Below are 15388 nucleotides of genomic sequence, written 5' to 3'. Positions count from 1 at the left end.
GCAAAGTAGCCTAAATGTTAAGACTGTAAGCCCTTTGCTTTTTATAGCCTAAAGGACTCTTATAGCCGACTTTGGGTTAATTTAATTTGTAGAGGATTTTTTAACTCAAACATTAACACTGAAATAAATTAAACTAAATTATTGTAATTTTTTGGCACACCACGACGAGTGGCGCTATGCATTGTTCTAAAGCCAGGTTTTATTCTGGCATGTTGAATTAGTGTTCAACAAATGCGGCGGCGCGTTCATTTGAATGAAGAGCGTTTCTCGCTCGTGCGAGCGAACACACACTGGAACGTTAGGCCGTATCGCAACGAGTGAATAGTGGCCGAGTGGTTGAACGTACGTTACGATCATTTAGATGACACGGGTTCGAATCCCGAACTAACTTGGACTACTGGTGTTTTTATATTAGCCTATTAATGCATTTTATAGTCTATTGTTGATGCAGAGAGATTTGTCTTCTAAAACATTTTTTTTTTTGCCTATTTACAAAATAAAATCGCCATGCATTTCCATTTTACACTAAGGAACAAATATTATACAATGACTTTACTTCTGTAGCCTATAATAATTCATATATATGACGTTTAAACGACAAACAATAAAATCAGAACCAGTATTCTGTTGCGTTCATGGTTCCAGTGGCAGTAATGCATCCACGGCTTTTCAAAATGTCACAAAGCGTTTTGAGATTGTTTTGAATGAAATATTGAAGTTTATAATTTGTTTGGCACGACGAGTGGCAAACTCTTTGTTTTGTTTTGCAAACTCAGCTAGCCTGTGGGGGGTTTGGAGAAGGCAATACTTTGCTTTATCGTGGGGGTGCAGGACAGAGGTGTTAATGTTCCGTCTTTCATATGGAGAGTGTCGGAGCCAGCCTGATGAGGCAAAGGCAAAATTCTTTTAAGGATTAATCTCAAAATCTCCAAAAGTCCATAGCCTATGTACAGTAGGCCCTATATCTTATTAAATTTTATACTACAGGGCTGTTGAATGCTTGAATCTGATTGGTTGAAGAACGTTCTAAGGTGTGCATTATTTTCAGGGAAACGCACAGCTAAAGTAGTTCCAGGCGGGTCTTGACCGCATTACAGTTCCATATCACTTCGCGTAGTTAACGGTAATAACGGAAAATAGGATACAATTCATAACAAGAAATAACATGCAGCCCCATGCGCTTGATCTGGAATTTTCAATGTCTAGCTTCACAATCAATGGAAACATGCAGTTTAATTTTAATAAATAAAGTATATAGTCCTAGGCTATCTATAATCAATAGAAAATTAAACTGAAAATAGGCTAAATAAATGGATAGTCCTGCAGCACGGATTTTTATATATAACAAATAAATAATTATTGATAGGTCTACTTGTTAAAGGGGCTTTGTGTTTCATTTATTTGGCTAGTCTACTGTCATCTGTCAATAATAGAAAAAAGAATGAACAAATTAATTATAACGAATTGAATTAATTAATAAATAATAATATTGACGCACATGCTTTTCTGTCTCATTATTGCAACATCTCTCTATAATAACTGCATTAATAACTGCATAAAGCCGGGGACACACTTTAAGGCCGGTTATGAATGTAATTTGATACTTATGACTGATCATGACCAAACGCGTGTTCAGTGCGTTCAGTCTGTGTTCAAAGTCGGTGTTTAAAATCTGCTGCAGTCGATGAAAACAGTCAGAGAATGTGTCAGCTAGGCGTGTGTCCCAGCATTATTCTGCTATCAGTGGCTCAAACCTCCGTTACTAACTCTAAAATGACGTTTTGGAATTAGCAACGGAGGCATTGGTTTAGATGCGTAAGAAATTAGACCTACATACAAGAGCGTTTTAATGACAAAAAACTTTACAAACGTCTTGAAATACATAATCTGAACAATGTTTCGAGGTGTGGTAACTGTAGTATAAGCGGAATAATTGACTTCAGGCCGTTGAATTATTAGAAAAATAATGCACACCCGAGGTGAACGGCCACTCCGCTTCGCGTCGTGACCGCGCTACCACCTCGGGTGTGCATTATTTTTCTAATAATTCAACGGCCTGTCGTCAATTATTCCTTACATATATTGTAGTTTTATTGATTGTATAGGTTTTCCACAAACAATTTAAATTCAGCAAGGCATGTTGTATCTTTGAAGGAACAAAAGCTATTTGTTACAGTTTTTTCTTTCGTGATTTGTGTGGATGACACACAGCGACATATACAGTATTATCAGCTGTATGGTGTTTTTTTACGCTGAAATGCTTAATTTCGAGAAAGACCCGCCGCGCGCAGTGAGGGAGACCAAACTTACTAAAAAAATATCCAGCGCGAGAGAGGCAAAGAAAAACGCCTGTTCTTAATTTATGTTGCTTTGAACTTTTTCCGTTTTGTACCGTTTTAATTTTTTAATTTAGCTGCAATTTCTTTGACAATAGAAATTTAAAATGTTGCAAGAATAGGCCTAAGATTCTGTGTTTCTTATTTTGCATCACAAAGGGAATAAACTCTATCGATGCAACCCTGTTTAAATAAATAAACTGTCCCGACACTTTATTCATATCTTAAAATGTGCGATGGGTTTTCAAACTTAATTAATTTTATTTTTATTTTACATTTTCATTGTTTATTTTTTAATTGAAAGCAATACTGTATTGAAAGTATTTTTCTGATTTGTTCGATCTGTTTTGAAAAATGTCTTCCGTTGATATGGCCGGGTCACTGTCAGTCATCTCAATCTCGTGAATGATTCACACACACACAAAAAAATAATTTAGCAGATTAAAGACGAATCATCTTCATTTTCTGGTGCAATCGGCTGACAGTCTTCCTTCATCAGATGTGTCGTCTTTGCAGCGGGAATGTAGCAAATTTATGTTGTAATGTACAATTGATAATTAAACAAGATGATTGACTTTAATAAACAGATACATATTTAAGCATCAAGAACGGAAAAACATAAACACTGTCGGCTACACTGAGATTCGATCTCAGATCGTTTGAAGCTCCGAGAGGCTATTGATAATGCTTTGACCACAGAGCTACCGTCTGAATCGCCAACGTCTACTATTTTCTCTGTTTTAAAAGTTTGTAACATGTAAGGCTATACCCAGCTAACACAGTTACGTTGTGAAGACGTAACCGGACCGGACCATATTCGTCGTAGCGACGTGCCACATAACGTTCCAGCAACGTAACTTTGTGATTCCTGTATTCGTCGTGGCGACGTTATAGTGGAACGTCGCAAGAACGTGATGAGTACGTCTCTATGACCAAACTGGCTCGTTGCGAGGACGTAACATTAAAGGACCAGATAAGTCGTTGCGACGTGCCACATAACGTTCCAGCAACGTAACTTTGTGATTCCTGTATTCGTCATGGCGACGTTATAGTGGTACGTCGCTGGAACGTGGCAGGTACTTCCTAACGACCAAAATACCACGTCCGCATTTATTTTTAATATACTTCACCTTTAGTCCTGGGAATTAAGATGTGCTTGATCGTAACCTTGAAATCCACATTGAACTGATAAATTCAAACATTTCATTCTCTGTAAAACCTTATAAATTCTAATAGGGAATTGTGTAGTTTTCTGTTAATACATTTAGGGATCAATACAGATAATGGAAACCAATACAAACCCCTATTAAATTCTAAATAGAAAATGCCCCAAAACCACACTGCATTAATTTATTAATCAGCATTTATTCAGTGTTTCTTTGTACAAACTAAGCCAATACATTTTGAACATTAACGATTTTTTAACCATGTTAACAAGTAATGAGTACATAAATGTAACATCAATTAATTAAGCAAAAAACATAATCAATGAATAATGTAACCAACTATTAAAATGTTTTATTCTTTTTACTGAAAAAAAAGTGTTTGCTATTCTTATTGATACTGCTCTCTATAACTGCTCGCGGAAAAACAATAAAGACCTTAAAAAAAAGAAATGAAAAGATTCAAAATTTTCTTTATTATTAATTTTATTTGCAGAAATAGGTTCAATTGTTTCCTCTAGTGTCCTATGAGGCACCTGCTACAAATGTCTGGTGATGATGTGCTTCATTGCTTCACTACCAGTAGCTAAACCTGAACAATGCGACAATTATCAAAGTCTATAGTCCTTGAGCTTCTCTGAAGACAAATAAAAAATAAAATAAAAATAAAAACATATCGTTCATAAAGAGTAAAGATATGTAAAAGGAACAATATAGATGTCTAGCATTTTTCCTATTATTTCACCCACCAAAATATACATAAAGAGTTTTTTGTTCATGAAAATGAGCATGATGACTGCGTCCCAGCTGTGGAAACCGCTCTTTCAGACAGTGTTGAGGAGGCAGAAGGAGATGATGGAGAGCTGTGGGAGAAGAGGAAGAGTTTCTTTCTTACCCCACCAGCGGAGGGCAGGGTCTTTTGAGACAAGGAGAGGAGGATGGTCTCTGTTATCTAACTTACGTATTCCTCCTCCTCCTCCTCTTCCTTATCCCGAGCTGCACTGTCACCTCATCGTCCTTCTTAAGGTAGCTAAAAACAGAGGAGTATTTTATTAATGTTGCTAATCTACGGCTTTTAATGCAGTTTTTCGAAAATACAGTAAAAACAGTAATATTGTGAATATCATTCAAATGTAAAATAGCTGTTTTCTATTTTAATGTATTTTAAAATCTAATTTATTCCTGTGATCAAAGCTGAATTTTCAGCATCATTACTCCAGTCTTCAGTGTCACATGATCCTTCAGAAATCAGTAATATGATGATTTGATGCTCAAGAAACATTTATGATTATTATCAGTGTTGAAAACAGTTGTGCTGCTTAAGATTTTTTGTGTAAACCATGATGCCCTTTCAGGATTCTTTGATCAATATAAAGTTCAAAGAAAAGTTTGAAAGTTAAATCTTATAACATTATAAAAGTCTTTACTGTCACTTTTGATCAATTTAATCCATTCTTGCTATTAATGTCTTCCAAAATCTTAAATGACCCCTAACATTTGAATTGTAGTGTACACAAAAACATGAAACAGCATAACTGTTTTCAACATATTAGATAATAATCAGAAAAATGTATTGAGCATCAAATCATATTAGAGTGATTTCTGATGGATCATGTCACTGAAGACTGGAGTAATGATGCTGAAAATTCAGTGACGTCATCGATTAACAGCACATACATTTATGTTAAATATCAGTTTAAATAAATTAGTCAACTTCCAATCACCCATTGAACTGCCAGCAAAGCCTTTACAAAACTATCATAACCTCTTATCTACACAAAGATGTGATTATAAGCCCAAACTTTTGTAAACAAGAGCTAGGTTAGTTAGCCTACGTTAGCAGTGCCTCTTCTGAAAACGGTTGAGATGCTAACGGACTTTTTTGAAGACACTAAACCATTTCTATAAAGTAAATATTCAACAGATGTGTGTCAATACCACGTAAGAAAAGTGTCAGGAACAGTTTTGTATATTATGTGTGTGATTTTAGAGACTAAACTCACCTGAAAGCAATCGAAAACAACAGCAAGAGAGGGAGCTTTGCTGCTTATCAGGCATGTCGCTGCGCCGTTTCCATGGCAACTCTGCGCCGCTCCAGGGTTTGAAACGGTTTGAAAGCTAACCCGCACGCTCATAAAACACGTCAGTCACGCAGCATTTACATAAATAAACATCTAGAATTAACATCAACAGAAGTAACATTACATAAATACAAATCTCATGAATTTAAAACTCATTTTGAAGTTCTTCAAGTTTGAAGTTCAGTTTGAAGATTTTTTTTTATTGTTGTTTTTACGAACACCCAACCTCCTTAATAATAATAATAATAATAGCAATAATAACAATTATATACAACGTTATGACAACGTTGTGAGGACGTCGTGGTAAAGTTCAATTTTTTAGAATCTTGGCTAACGTTCCAGAAACGTGGTGGGCACGTCCTCAAAAGACGTCGCTGGTTTATCCCATGGAGAACGTTGTAGAGACGTGGTCCACTGGTCTCCAGATAACTTTCCAGATAATTTCAATTATATAAATAAATGCATTACAAATATTATCCTAGTGATACTAATGCCATTTGGATATTATATGGAACATTTATTTAATTCATCAAAGATTTTATTAAGTTATCTGGTGACCAGTTGACCACGTCTCTACAACGTTCTCCATGGGATAAACTAGCGACGTCTTTTGAGGACGTGCCCACAACGTTTCTGGAACGTTAGCCAAGATTCTAAAAAATGGAACTTTACCACGACGTCCTCACAACGTTGTCATAAAGTAATGTCACGCTGACCAAATGACGACTAACTGACGACGTCGTCACAACGTACTGTGTTAGCTGGGTATTTAGTTCTGAATATAACAAAGAATGCTTAAACCGACTACATCGGTTAGGAGCTGCAAGTCCTGAAAATGTTTTAATTTCACGGTAAATTATTTTAAGTTATTTCACTGTTATGTTTCAGTTAATAAATCTACAAACACATTAAAATAACACGAAGAAAATGACAAGTAACCTATTGACATAGCCTTTCTAAATTATAGAAAAACTGGGCACACAATGTTAACGTGTGTCTACTTTGTTTAAATTTAATGAATTTGAATTCGTTTAACCACAATATTTATCTTGAATTTATCTGTGACCTCAGCTCAAATTACTGCCGCGGCAGATTACGTCATAAAGAGAATAAACTGACACTTTTCAAAGTCTGTGATTACAGCGCCACTCAGCGGTAAAAGGCAGCAAATACACATCCCAATTTTGCCGCCGCGGGAACGGCGGCGGTAAAAGTCTCATTCTGGTTGACCACCATCTGTAGCTCACTTGTGCTTCGGGCGTCCCAACTTAGGTCAAATCCTGGCTAGTTGATCTTCACCGATTCTGATCTGTCCCCCTCTTTCTCTCCAACTTCGCTTCCTATGAGCAAACTGTCCTGTTATAAAGGCAAAAAAAGCCAAAAATAAATCTGTAAAAAAAAAAAGTCACGTGTTCGCAGTCAAAAATGTCATAGGACGTGAATGGGGAAATATGTGAAAATACAGAATTTTTCTGTGTGCAGTCTAAAAAATCGGCAATGATGATGGAAGACTTGAAATACTTGTATGGATATCTGTATGGATATTTAATGATGTTGTTTTTTAAAGCCCCTGGTCCCCATCCACGGGGTCATGGAAAAGCATGAACATTCTTCAGAACTTCTCCTTTTGCGTAGTCATGCACATTTGTAATGAAAAGGATTGTTTTAATATAAAATAAAATAACTATTCTTCTAAAAAATGTTGCCAGTATTTGCATTCATAAATTTCATTGGGTGTTTAAATAAAAGCTTATGTGAGCATGATTAATTTGCTTGTAACATTAAAATAAAGAAAAAAACATTTTATTTTTAAATCATTGAGGAAAGATTTATATCATGGTGACATTTGACTTGTACTTTATGGTGTAAAAAAAGAAAGCCTATTTTTTTTTTTTTTTTCATTGTAAATGTAATAGAGTACAAGTACAAAAGTACAAGTATACATTGAAATTTTACGATCAGAAATCCTGTTGTGTGGGGGGAACCCCGGGGAAAAAAGCCATGCTCTCTCTGTGTGCAGAATTATTAGGCACGTTGATTTTCTGATCATGTTTTTTTTTTCCAGGCACATTTTACCAATTCCAAACCACATTAATCTTAATAACTACTATTAATTTTGTATTTAATCATTTATAAGTGATATTTAATTATTCATGAAGGATGGAAATGAAAAATGCTTTATATTCAGGTGTGCAGAATTATCAGGCACGTTTTATTTTACAGATAAAATAAGCCAAAAAAGAGATTTAACTCAGACTGAAAAGTCTTAAATTATTAAATGCCCATGAGAAGGATGCAATACTAGAAATTGCAGTTATGGCATGACCATTGGACAGAGAAATGCTCATTGGGTCAGCAGGGTCATACAAAAACGGTGTGAAACCATCAGGAACCCTTTAGTCTCCAGCACCACCATTTTTCAGAACTGCAACCTACCTGGAGTCTCCAGAAGTGCAATGTGTCAGGATCTCAGAGACTTAGGTTAGGTAAAGAATCCTAAAAAATGACCCCCACTTAATAAGAATCACAAGCTGAAGTGTAGAAAAATACATGAAGACTGTTCGTTTTGGGAGTTAATTTTTAGTCCATCTCCTACCCTGAAGTCCTTTTACAGAGATGGACTAAAAATGAACTCCCAAAACTTTTGTATTCTATTGTGTTCTTGTATTCTTATTCTCCTGCCCTTTGTGTTAATTGGTTTCTGTTTTGCTTTTGTTATTAAATATGCCTGCACTTAGATCCACACTTCTGCCAGCCTTTGTCCTCTCCATGTCATATAGGCTGCATATAGTACAAAAGACAAAATATTAGCTGAATTGACTAAAAAGACTATATGCACTTTACAGTTTAGATGCACTTGATTCTTAATACTGTTGTTACCTGTGAAATTGGTGTGAATTTTTGTTTCTCTGACTGTTGATGGAACCACAGTTTTGTTTCTTAGTGGATATTGTATAACAGCGCTTGACAGCTCTTGTTATGATTTTGAAGTTCTGTCACGTTTCAATTTCCTCTCATTTTTCCAGATTGCAGCTGTTTCTCAATTCTAAGAATGCAAAAAAAAAAAAAGAGACCAGACTTGCAGGATACCTTAAAACATCTTATTTGGAAGGACAGGAGGACACAGAATGCATATGTACAATAATTGAGATGTGCTGTGATCTTCTGTTGCTTAACTGCCAATCCCAGCACATTTTACTACACTGTTAGAAGAAAAGGTTCTATATAGAACCTGACAGAGGGAATAAGGGATCCTATTCCTATCATGGGATAATTTTATGGATTTTATAAAAATTAATTTTGATTACATTTTATTAATTTTAAACTAACTTGTAAACATACTTTATCACTAGAAAAAAATAGAATTAGAAAATTAACCCGTTAAACATAAAACTATTATGCAATCATTTCTCCTTATAGAAACTTTTTGGCCAAATGGTCTATAAATAAACCCCACTAAACTTTTTGTTCTAAGAGTGTGGCAGAACTGCTGGCAATGACAATGCGTGATGTGATCGTACCACTGTTCACAAGCTCAATAATGTTAGTTGAAAAGTATTTAATTAATTCCTAATTCCTCATATTTAATTACATTTTTACATTTTTACTCATATATATATTAACCAACTGCACAATCATATTTTGTAAATAAATGATGTTAACAGGCTGTCTTTTCCAAGTTCACAATGTATTTTTTTATTTTTTTATTTTTTTATTTTTTTGGCACAGCAAGAATGAACTACAGTATACAGTAAACAAACAAACATTAAATAAACAAATAGAACCAATCTTAATAGAAATGAATAATTCTGTGTTAAAATATTACTAGTAAAATAGCATTAATATTTTAATTGCTCACCGCAAATGTAAGTTTGTTTTTTGTCCCCCAAAAACATTTGACATTGCTATTTATAGAAGAGCCGGGGTGGATACAATACTGTCCTCTCAGCATGGCTCGTGTTCACCTCACATTTTTCATGCTGTGAGATAGGACTTAATTTGCATTGCAGGTATTTACCCATAAAACACATCTCAAAAGTGCAGTGTGAAATAGAGGATTTGGTTAAGTCTGTCAGAAAATGAGATGGCAAGGGTTAAGAGTATTGGTCCGTGAAATGCTGGTGAAACTCCTTAATCTTGGCCAACACTATCTTCAGTTTCTCTTTTGAAGGAAGGATGGTCATTCTGTAGGAGAAGAATGCAAAAAGCAGGTACAGTTAATCAACAAATGGATTGAAAGACTGAGGATGCCAGGAAAAAAACGGATGCTGCTTAATTACGTAAAATATTTTTGCCACGTTAAACAGAAAAAAAATTAGCGCATGTGTTAATGTCGTAAATGAGTTTCAAGTTATGCAGAGTAAGACAGACTTGTCACCAATTCACCTTTTCAGTTCCTCCGAGACCAAAACAAAGAGCTTTTGCTGAATTCACACCATAACTACTGTAATTTTGAAGAGATGGAAATCCCTGACGTTCATGACTCGAATATATGCATTTCAATTTCAACACTATCAATGCCGAAAGTAATCTGCAGCAGTCAGGTGGTACAGGTCAGTGCTCTATAAGTTGTTTATGTGCATTATTATTGTAATGATATGTGCTTTGAGACTAAGTAGTTTAACGCCATCTCTTGTGGCGCTTTTATTTGCTTTCTTCTGTACGCGTTCATGGGCTTTGGAGGAGGCATGGCTTTGGGAGTGCGCTGAAGGGAGGGTGGGATCTTATGCTTTCAAAGGTAGCTTGCTATTGCTAGCCTCTCTGAAAATTGCCTAACATACCTTTAAGCAACAGTTTGGTACAACAGGGCCAGCTCAGGGCATAACTATTGTCTTTAGCTCAGGGGCATAATTATTTCCCCCTCCCTTCACATTAATCAACATGCCTTGTTCTCAGTCACATGGTTCCGAATTTTCCCGCTCTTGCAGAGTATAATTTAGACATAATTTCTGTAATGGGAAAACTTTACACAGACTTTATTAACTTGAACTATCATTCACACACGTAGGCCCACCAAAAACCACATACTGTAAAGCATATTGTAATGCCTTACCCATTAGGTAATTGACCTGCAGGCTCAAACAACAGCTGGTCCAAAATGCAGCATCTAGAGTTATTTACATCAATTACAGTCTCAAAATTCTGGCCAGTTGTTAACACCTAGAATGTCAAAATCGTCTGTATATCCAGACCAGGTGGTGGACCTGCACCCTGATACCCCTTTTCCACCAAGGCAGAGCTGGTGCTGGTTCGGAGCCAGAGCCTAGTTTCAAATCGGTTCTTTGTTTTTCCACCGCCAAAGCACCAGCTCCGAACCAGTAAAACTGGTTCTTAAGTAGCACCAAATCATTGCAGGGTCTAGAACGGAGCCAAGAAAGAACCGCTTGCGTCAGGGGCTGGGGGCGGGGTTACCGTGGCCAACAAGACGAATAGAAACTTGTGACCGCCATTTTTAAATAGCAGCTAGTCGAGCTAATAGCAGCTCGATTATAATATCCGTCTATGTAAGTTACGGCGAGCTGCACGAACGCGTTGGATTCCGATGTATTTTTGCAAACCCATGAGCATCCATAGTATTGCAACGTCCGTTATTGTTGATGGCTTGTTCGAGATGCATCGGAGCGGCGAGGACCGATCGGAGCTGCGGGAGTGTTTGGAGAGCATACGACTCCTTGTGCTTTTAGATCGCTATCGCAGTGCTTTGATATCATGCGGCGATCGATCTGCGAGAAGCCGATGCATCTCGAGAACAAGCCTGGCGTGTTTGTGTTTGGCGCTACCGCACTAGCGGTTGCTGGGCAACATGAGACGTATACAGTGACGTAAGATCTGGCTCTGTTGTGGCTCTCTAGCCGGTGGAAAGGCAAACCGGTTCTTAGTAAGCTCGTCAGTCGAACCAACTCTGAACCAGCTTTGGCTCTGGCTCTGAACCAGCACCCGGTTCTTGTTGGTGGAAAAGGGGTGAGAGATGACCACAACACATGACAACTAGACAGACAAGCCTTAGAGACAGATCACCAGCGAAGACCTCATTGACTAGACCACTCTTGGCAAAGATCCTCAGCAAAGACAACGAGAAACAGTCAAGTCCCCTGCACAGAACCTATGGTGTGATGTATCCCGACACTATACGGACACTCAAAGGGGGACATGCCTAAAGAGGAACAATAGGTCAATAAATAAATAAAAACAATAAATAGGTACAGGCTATTATGAGCAAACTCAACCCAGATAAGTTGAGAGCTCTAAGTGAATTGGTTGTCAGTGACCAGATACTTCAGTGGCAGTTTGGCAGCTTGGACTTTACTGAAAAATTCGAGGAGGTCCATGTATTCTGGGGTGGCTCGGGAGGGCGAGGTGGGGACTTGGTAGTGACAGGTTCCATCCTGAGAATGGCCATGATCTCCGTGAACGGGGCTTTGAGCATTAAGATGGAATTGTTCTTAGGGTTGTCTGGCAAGAGTTCTTGGAATGTCTTAATTAGCTCAGAGGAACAGCAGAAAACAGTATTCGAGATCTGGCAGTTGGTTCCCCACTCTCTGATGACTTTTCGGGACCCGTCAATATGTGGGTTGTGAGCAGTCAACCATGGGAAACCAAGGATTATAGAAAATTAATTAAGAAAAACTGTATCCATTCCTAGTGGTCCCCCACCTGTAGTTGAAGAGGCGGAGTGAACTGAGTGATCAGACCTGACCCCAGCGGGCTGCCGTCGACTTCTGTAATGTACGAAAGGGGGTTTGGGAGAATCACAGGGGGAATAGCGAGACTCTGAGCCATGAAAGTCCATGAAACTCCCGGAGGCCCCTGAGTCAACAAAGGCACATATATGATGGTGTCGCTGGCCCTGGGCCCAAGGTCACAGAGCAGGGGATGGTTCCTAGTCTCACCCCGGCCTTCCTACTCTGGATCACCAGGGGGAGGAGACGGTTTAACAGGACTTACTTGAGGACTGGTAGCCTCAAGTAAGCTGGTCTCCCACTGTTGCTCCAGCTGGCATTCTCTGAGACGATGGTCGACCTGGATGGCCACGTGATCTTGCATGACTCAAGATCAGGAGCAGGGTCTCGGAATGCTAAATTGTCCTTGAGCTCGGGGGACAAAACATGGTGAAAGGTCGCTCTTAGGGCTCATTGATCCCATCCACCCTTGGTCGTGAGAGTATGAAACTCCATTGTGAACTCAGGAGCACTCCGGGTCCCTTGAGAGAGGTTCAGCAGGTGGTGATTCACGTCTCCCCACTTTTTTTCATCTTCCCAATGAAATGTTGACTGTTCGTGGTGATAATAATGGTAATAATGGGTAATAATGGGTAATAATGTAGGCCACCTTACTGCTCTCAGTGGGGAAAATGCTGGGTTGAATTGGAAGGCCAGAGTAAACTGGGTAATAAATCCCCATAAAGATGTCTGGCCTGTGCACATGACCATGGACAGGAGTCGTCCCATATTCGATTTCAATTTCTGCTCTCAGAGTTAATTATATTTATTAAGAGCCATCGAGTCATCTCCCACCACATATGTAATCCATGTTTTTGGATTGAGTTGCTCACTATCTCACTCTTTACAGTAGATACAACGTACTGTATTTATGCAATTTATGCCACTTTGGCATAAAGCTGCAAGTTATCGCGCTAAATTGTGTCTGCCTGCTGATCGCTGATTGGCTGCGTGCTCGTCTGCGACGTCAACACCAACGCCAGCTGACTCTGCATGGGCGTTGTCACGGGAACACACACGGGAAACAGTAGATCCAAATGCAGTGGGTTTTATTAAGTGTAATCCAAATCGTAGTCATCCAGGCAAGGGTCAAAGTCCATATAATCAATCCAAAATACAAAACAACAATAAACAAAACAAGAAACAGACTAGAAAGACAGACCTCAGAAGTGTGGTGACAATATGTGACGACTCCGTGACAAGGACGAAAACAGACAGGGTATTTATACACAGAAACTAAACAATGTAATGAGAAACAGCTGCGTGCAATGATGAGTGATGAGAACAGACAAAGGATCGTGGGAAATGCAGTTCCAGAATGAATGGTGACAGTAAGGGAGAGAGACCTCTAGTGGACACCCGGGGAAACACAAACCAGACACTGTGACAGGCGTGTGTTTAATGTCATCATGACTGATTTTATGGACTTCATGCACACTTTAGTTTGGTTTATTAACCAATCAGACGTTAAAATGCAGATGTTTGAAAACCGTCGAACTGACCCCAAACCAGCCCAAATTTTGTCCACCCGCCCAAACCCTTTTTTACCCACACAATCTGGCAACACTGGTCACCACCTGTTTGTTTAGCTCCTTGCTTTATTACATATGCTTCCGTCTCATCTGTTCTTTGTCTGTTCCTGGTTTTGTGTTTTACTGAGCTGTAGCATTTGCAGTTTCGTTTGGATTGCATTCTTCCTGGATTATCCTGGATTACCTCCTTGCAGAAGAACCAACCTCAAAGATTGATCTAGAAGCTGTTCAACTTCCTTCCACTTCCCTGACCTGAACTATTGAAGTCAGTTTCAAGTGGCAATGTTTGTGTTGTGCTTGAGTGTTGTTTGTGTTGTGTATAGCTTTGTCTTTATTTGTGTTTGACATGTGCTCCGCTTGCCTTCCCTATATATTGTTCTTCCTTTCCTCTTGTGTTGCTGGACATTGTAACTTTGTATGGCCTTTCATTTCAGATGTTAATTCACTGTTAAATATAACCAAACACAAATAAATCAATAGTTGATTTTATTAATCTGGATTGTTTAAAGGGAGAGTAACCTGAAATGGTAGGTGCCATCTCGCTGTCCAAAGCCGCTGCCAGGAACCAAACAGATGCCTGTTTCTTCTAGAAGCTTCATACAGTAGAACATATCTGGAGATTGTCCCTTCACCTAAATTTGAGGGGATGGAGGATTCAGTTAGCTTTTTATGATAAAGTTTAATTCAACCAGATAAAAAAATAATAATAATAGTTTAACAAAGAAAATATTGTTTTCCTTTACTTTAACTCATTGTCATCTATCTTTCTATCATTGTATAGGTCATGTGTAAGTCTTAAAGGGTTAGTTCACCCAAAAATGAAAATTCTGTCAGTAATTACTCACCCTCATGTTGTTCCAACCATGTAAGTCTTTCGTTCATCTTCGGAACACAAATTAAGATATTTTTGATGAAATCTGACGGCTGCATCACTCCTCCATAGGCTTTCAGAGGGACCGAAACTCGCCGGCCCAGAATAGTTATTAAAAACATTGTTAAAATAGTCCAAGTGACTACAGTGGCTCTACATTACGTTTATCATGCGACGACAATACTTTTTGTGCGGAAAAACAACAAAAATAACGACTTTATCCAACTATTAGTGTTCTTCAATGTGGGCCTCTGACGAGAGTTCACGGGAGCGCCAGGACGCATGCGCGAGAACTGAGAGTACGGCGTTCTTCTTCTATTGTTACTGGCTGCTCAGTCCTTAGGAGTTTTACCGCCATTTACTGTACAAGATCATAGATATCATATAATAATATGATATCTATGTACAAGATGACGTCCCGACATTGCCGGAAGCGCAAAACGGTCTGTTTATTCACCTTATTTGTAACGGAAATACGGACGCAGCCAGTTGACGGTATTTTGTGCGAGACTTCCGGTCAGGCACTTCCGGTCACTGGCGCGCTAACTCACTTTTCACCATAGCGGTTAATTAAACAAGTGTTTGTAACAACTAACTCATCGTTATGGCTTCGGGGAAGACCGGGATTGTTTGTGCAGTTAGAGGTTGTCATAATAACTGGTACAAAAGAAAGGTTTACTTGGAGC

General features: G+C 38.4%; 1 protein-coding gene across 1 annotated transcript in view; it reads right to left on the bottom strand.

Annotated features, from left to right (window-relative positions):
- Positions 1 to 9251: 9251 nt before the first annotated feature.
- Positions 9252 to 15388, bottom strand: part of LOC307147183 (alanine aminotransferase 2-like) — a 41927-nt gene continuing 35790 nt past the window's right edge. The window contains exons 11-12 of the mRNA XM_079851719.1: positions 14351 to 14463; positions 9252 to 9765 (exon numbers count right to left, since the gene is read on the bottom strand). Of these exons, the coding sequence (XP_079707845.1) occupies positions 9675 to 9765; positions 14351 to 14463 (204 nt within the window). The 3' untranslated portion in view covers positions 9252 to 9674. The remainder of the gene's footprint in view (positions 9766 to 14350; positions 14464 to 15388) is intronic.

The sequence above is a fragment of the Squalius cephalus genome, assembly GCF_949319135.1.
Source record: "Squalius cephalus genome assembly, chromosome: 19".
In the NCBI taxonomy this organism is placed as follows: Eukaryota; Metazoa; Chordata; class Actinopteri; order Cypriniformes; family Leuciscidae; genus Squalius; species Squalius cephalus.
Note: the sequence above shows the minus strand (reverse complement) of the source record. Positions and strands in the feature narration are given on the sequence as shown.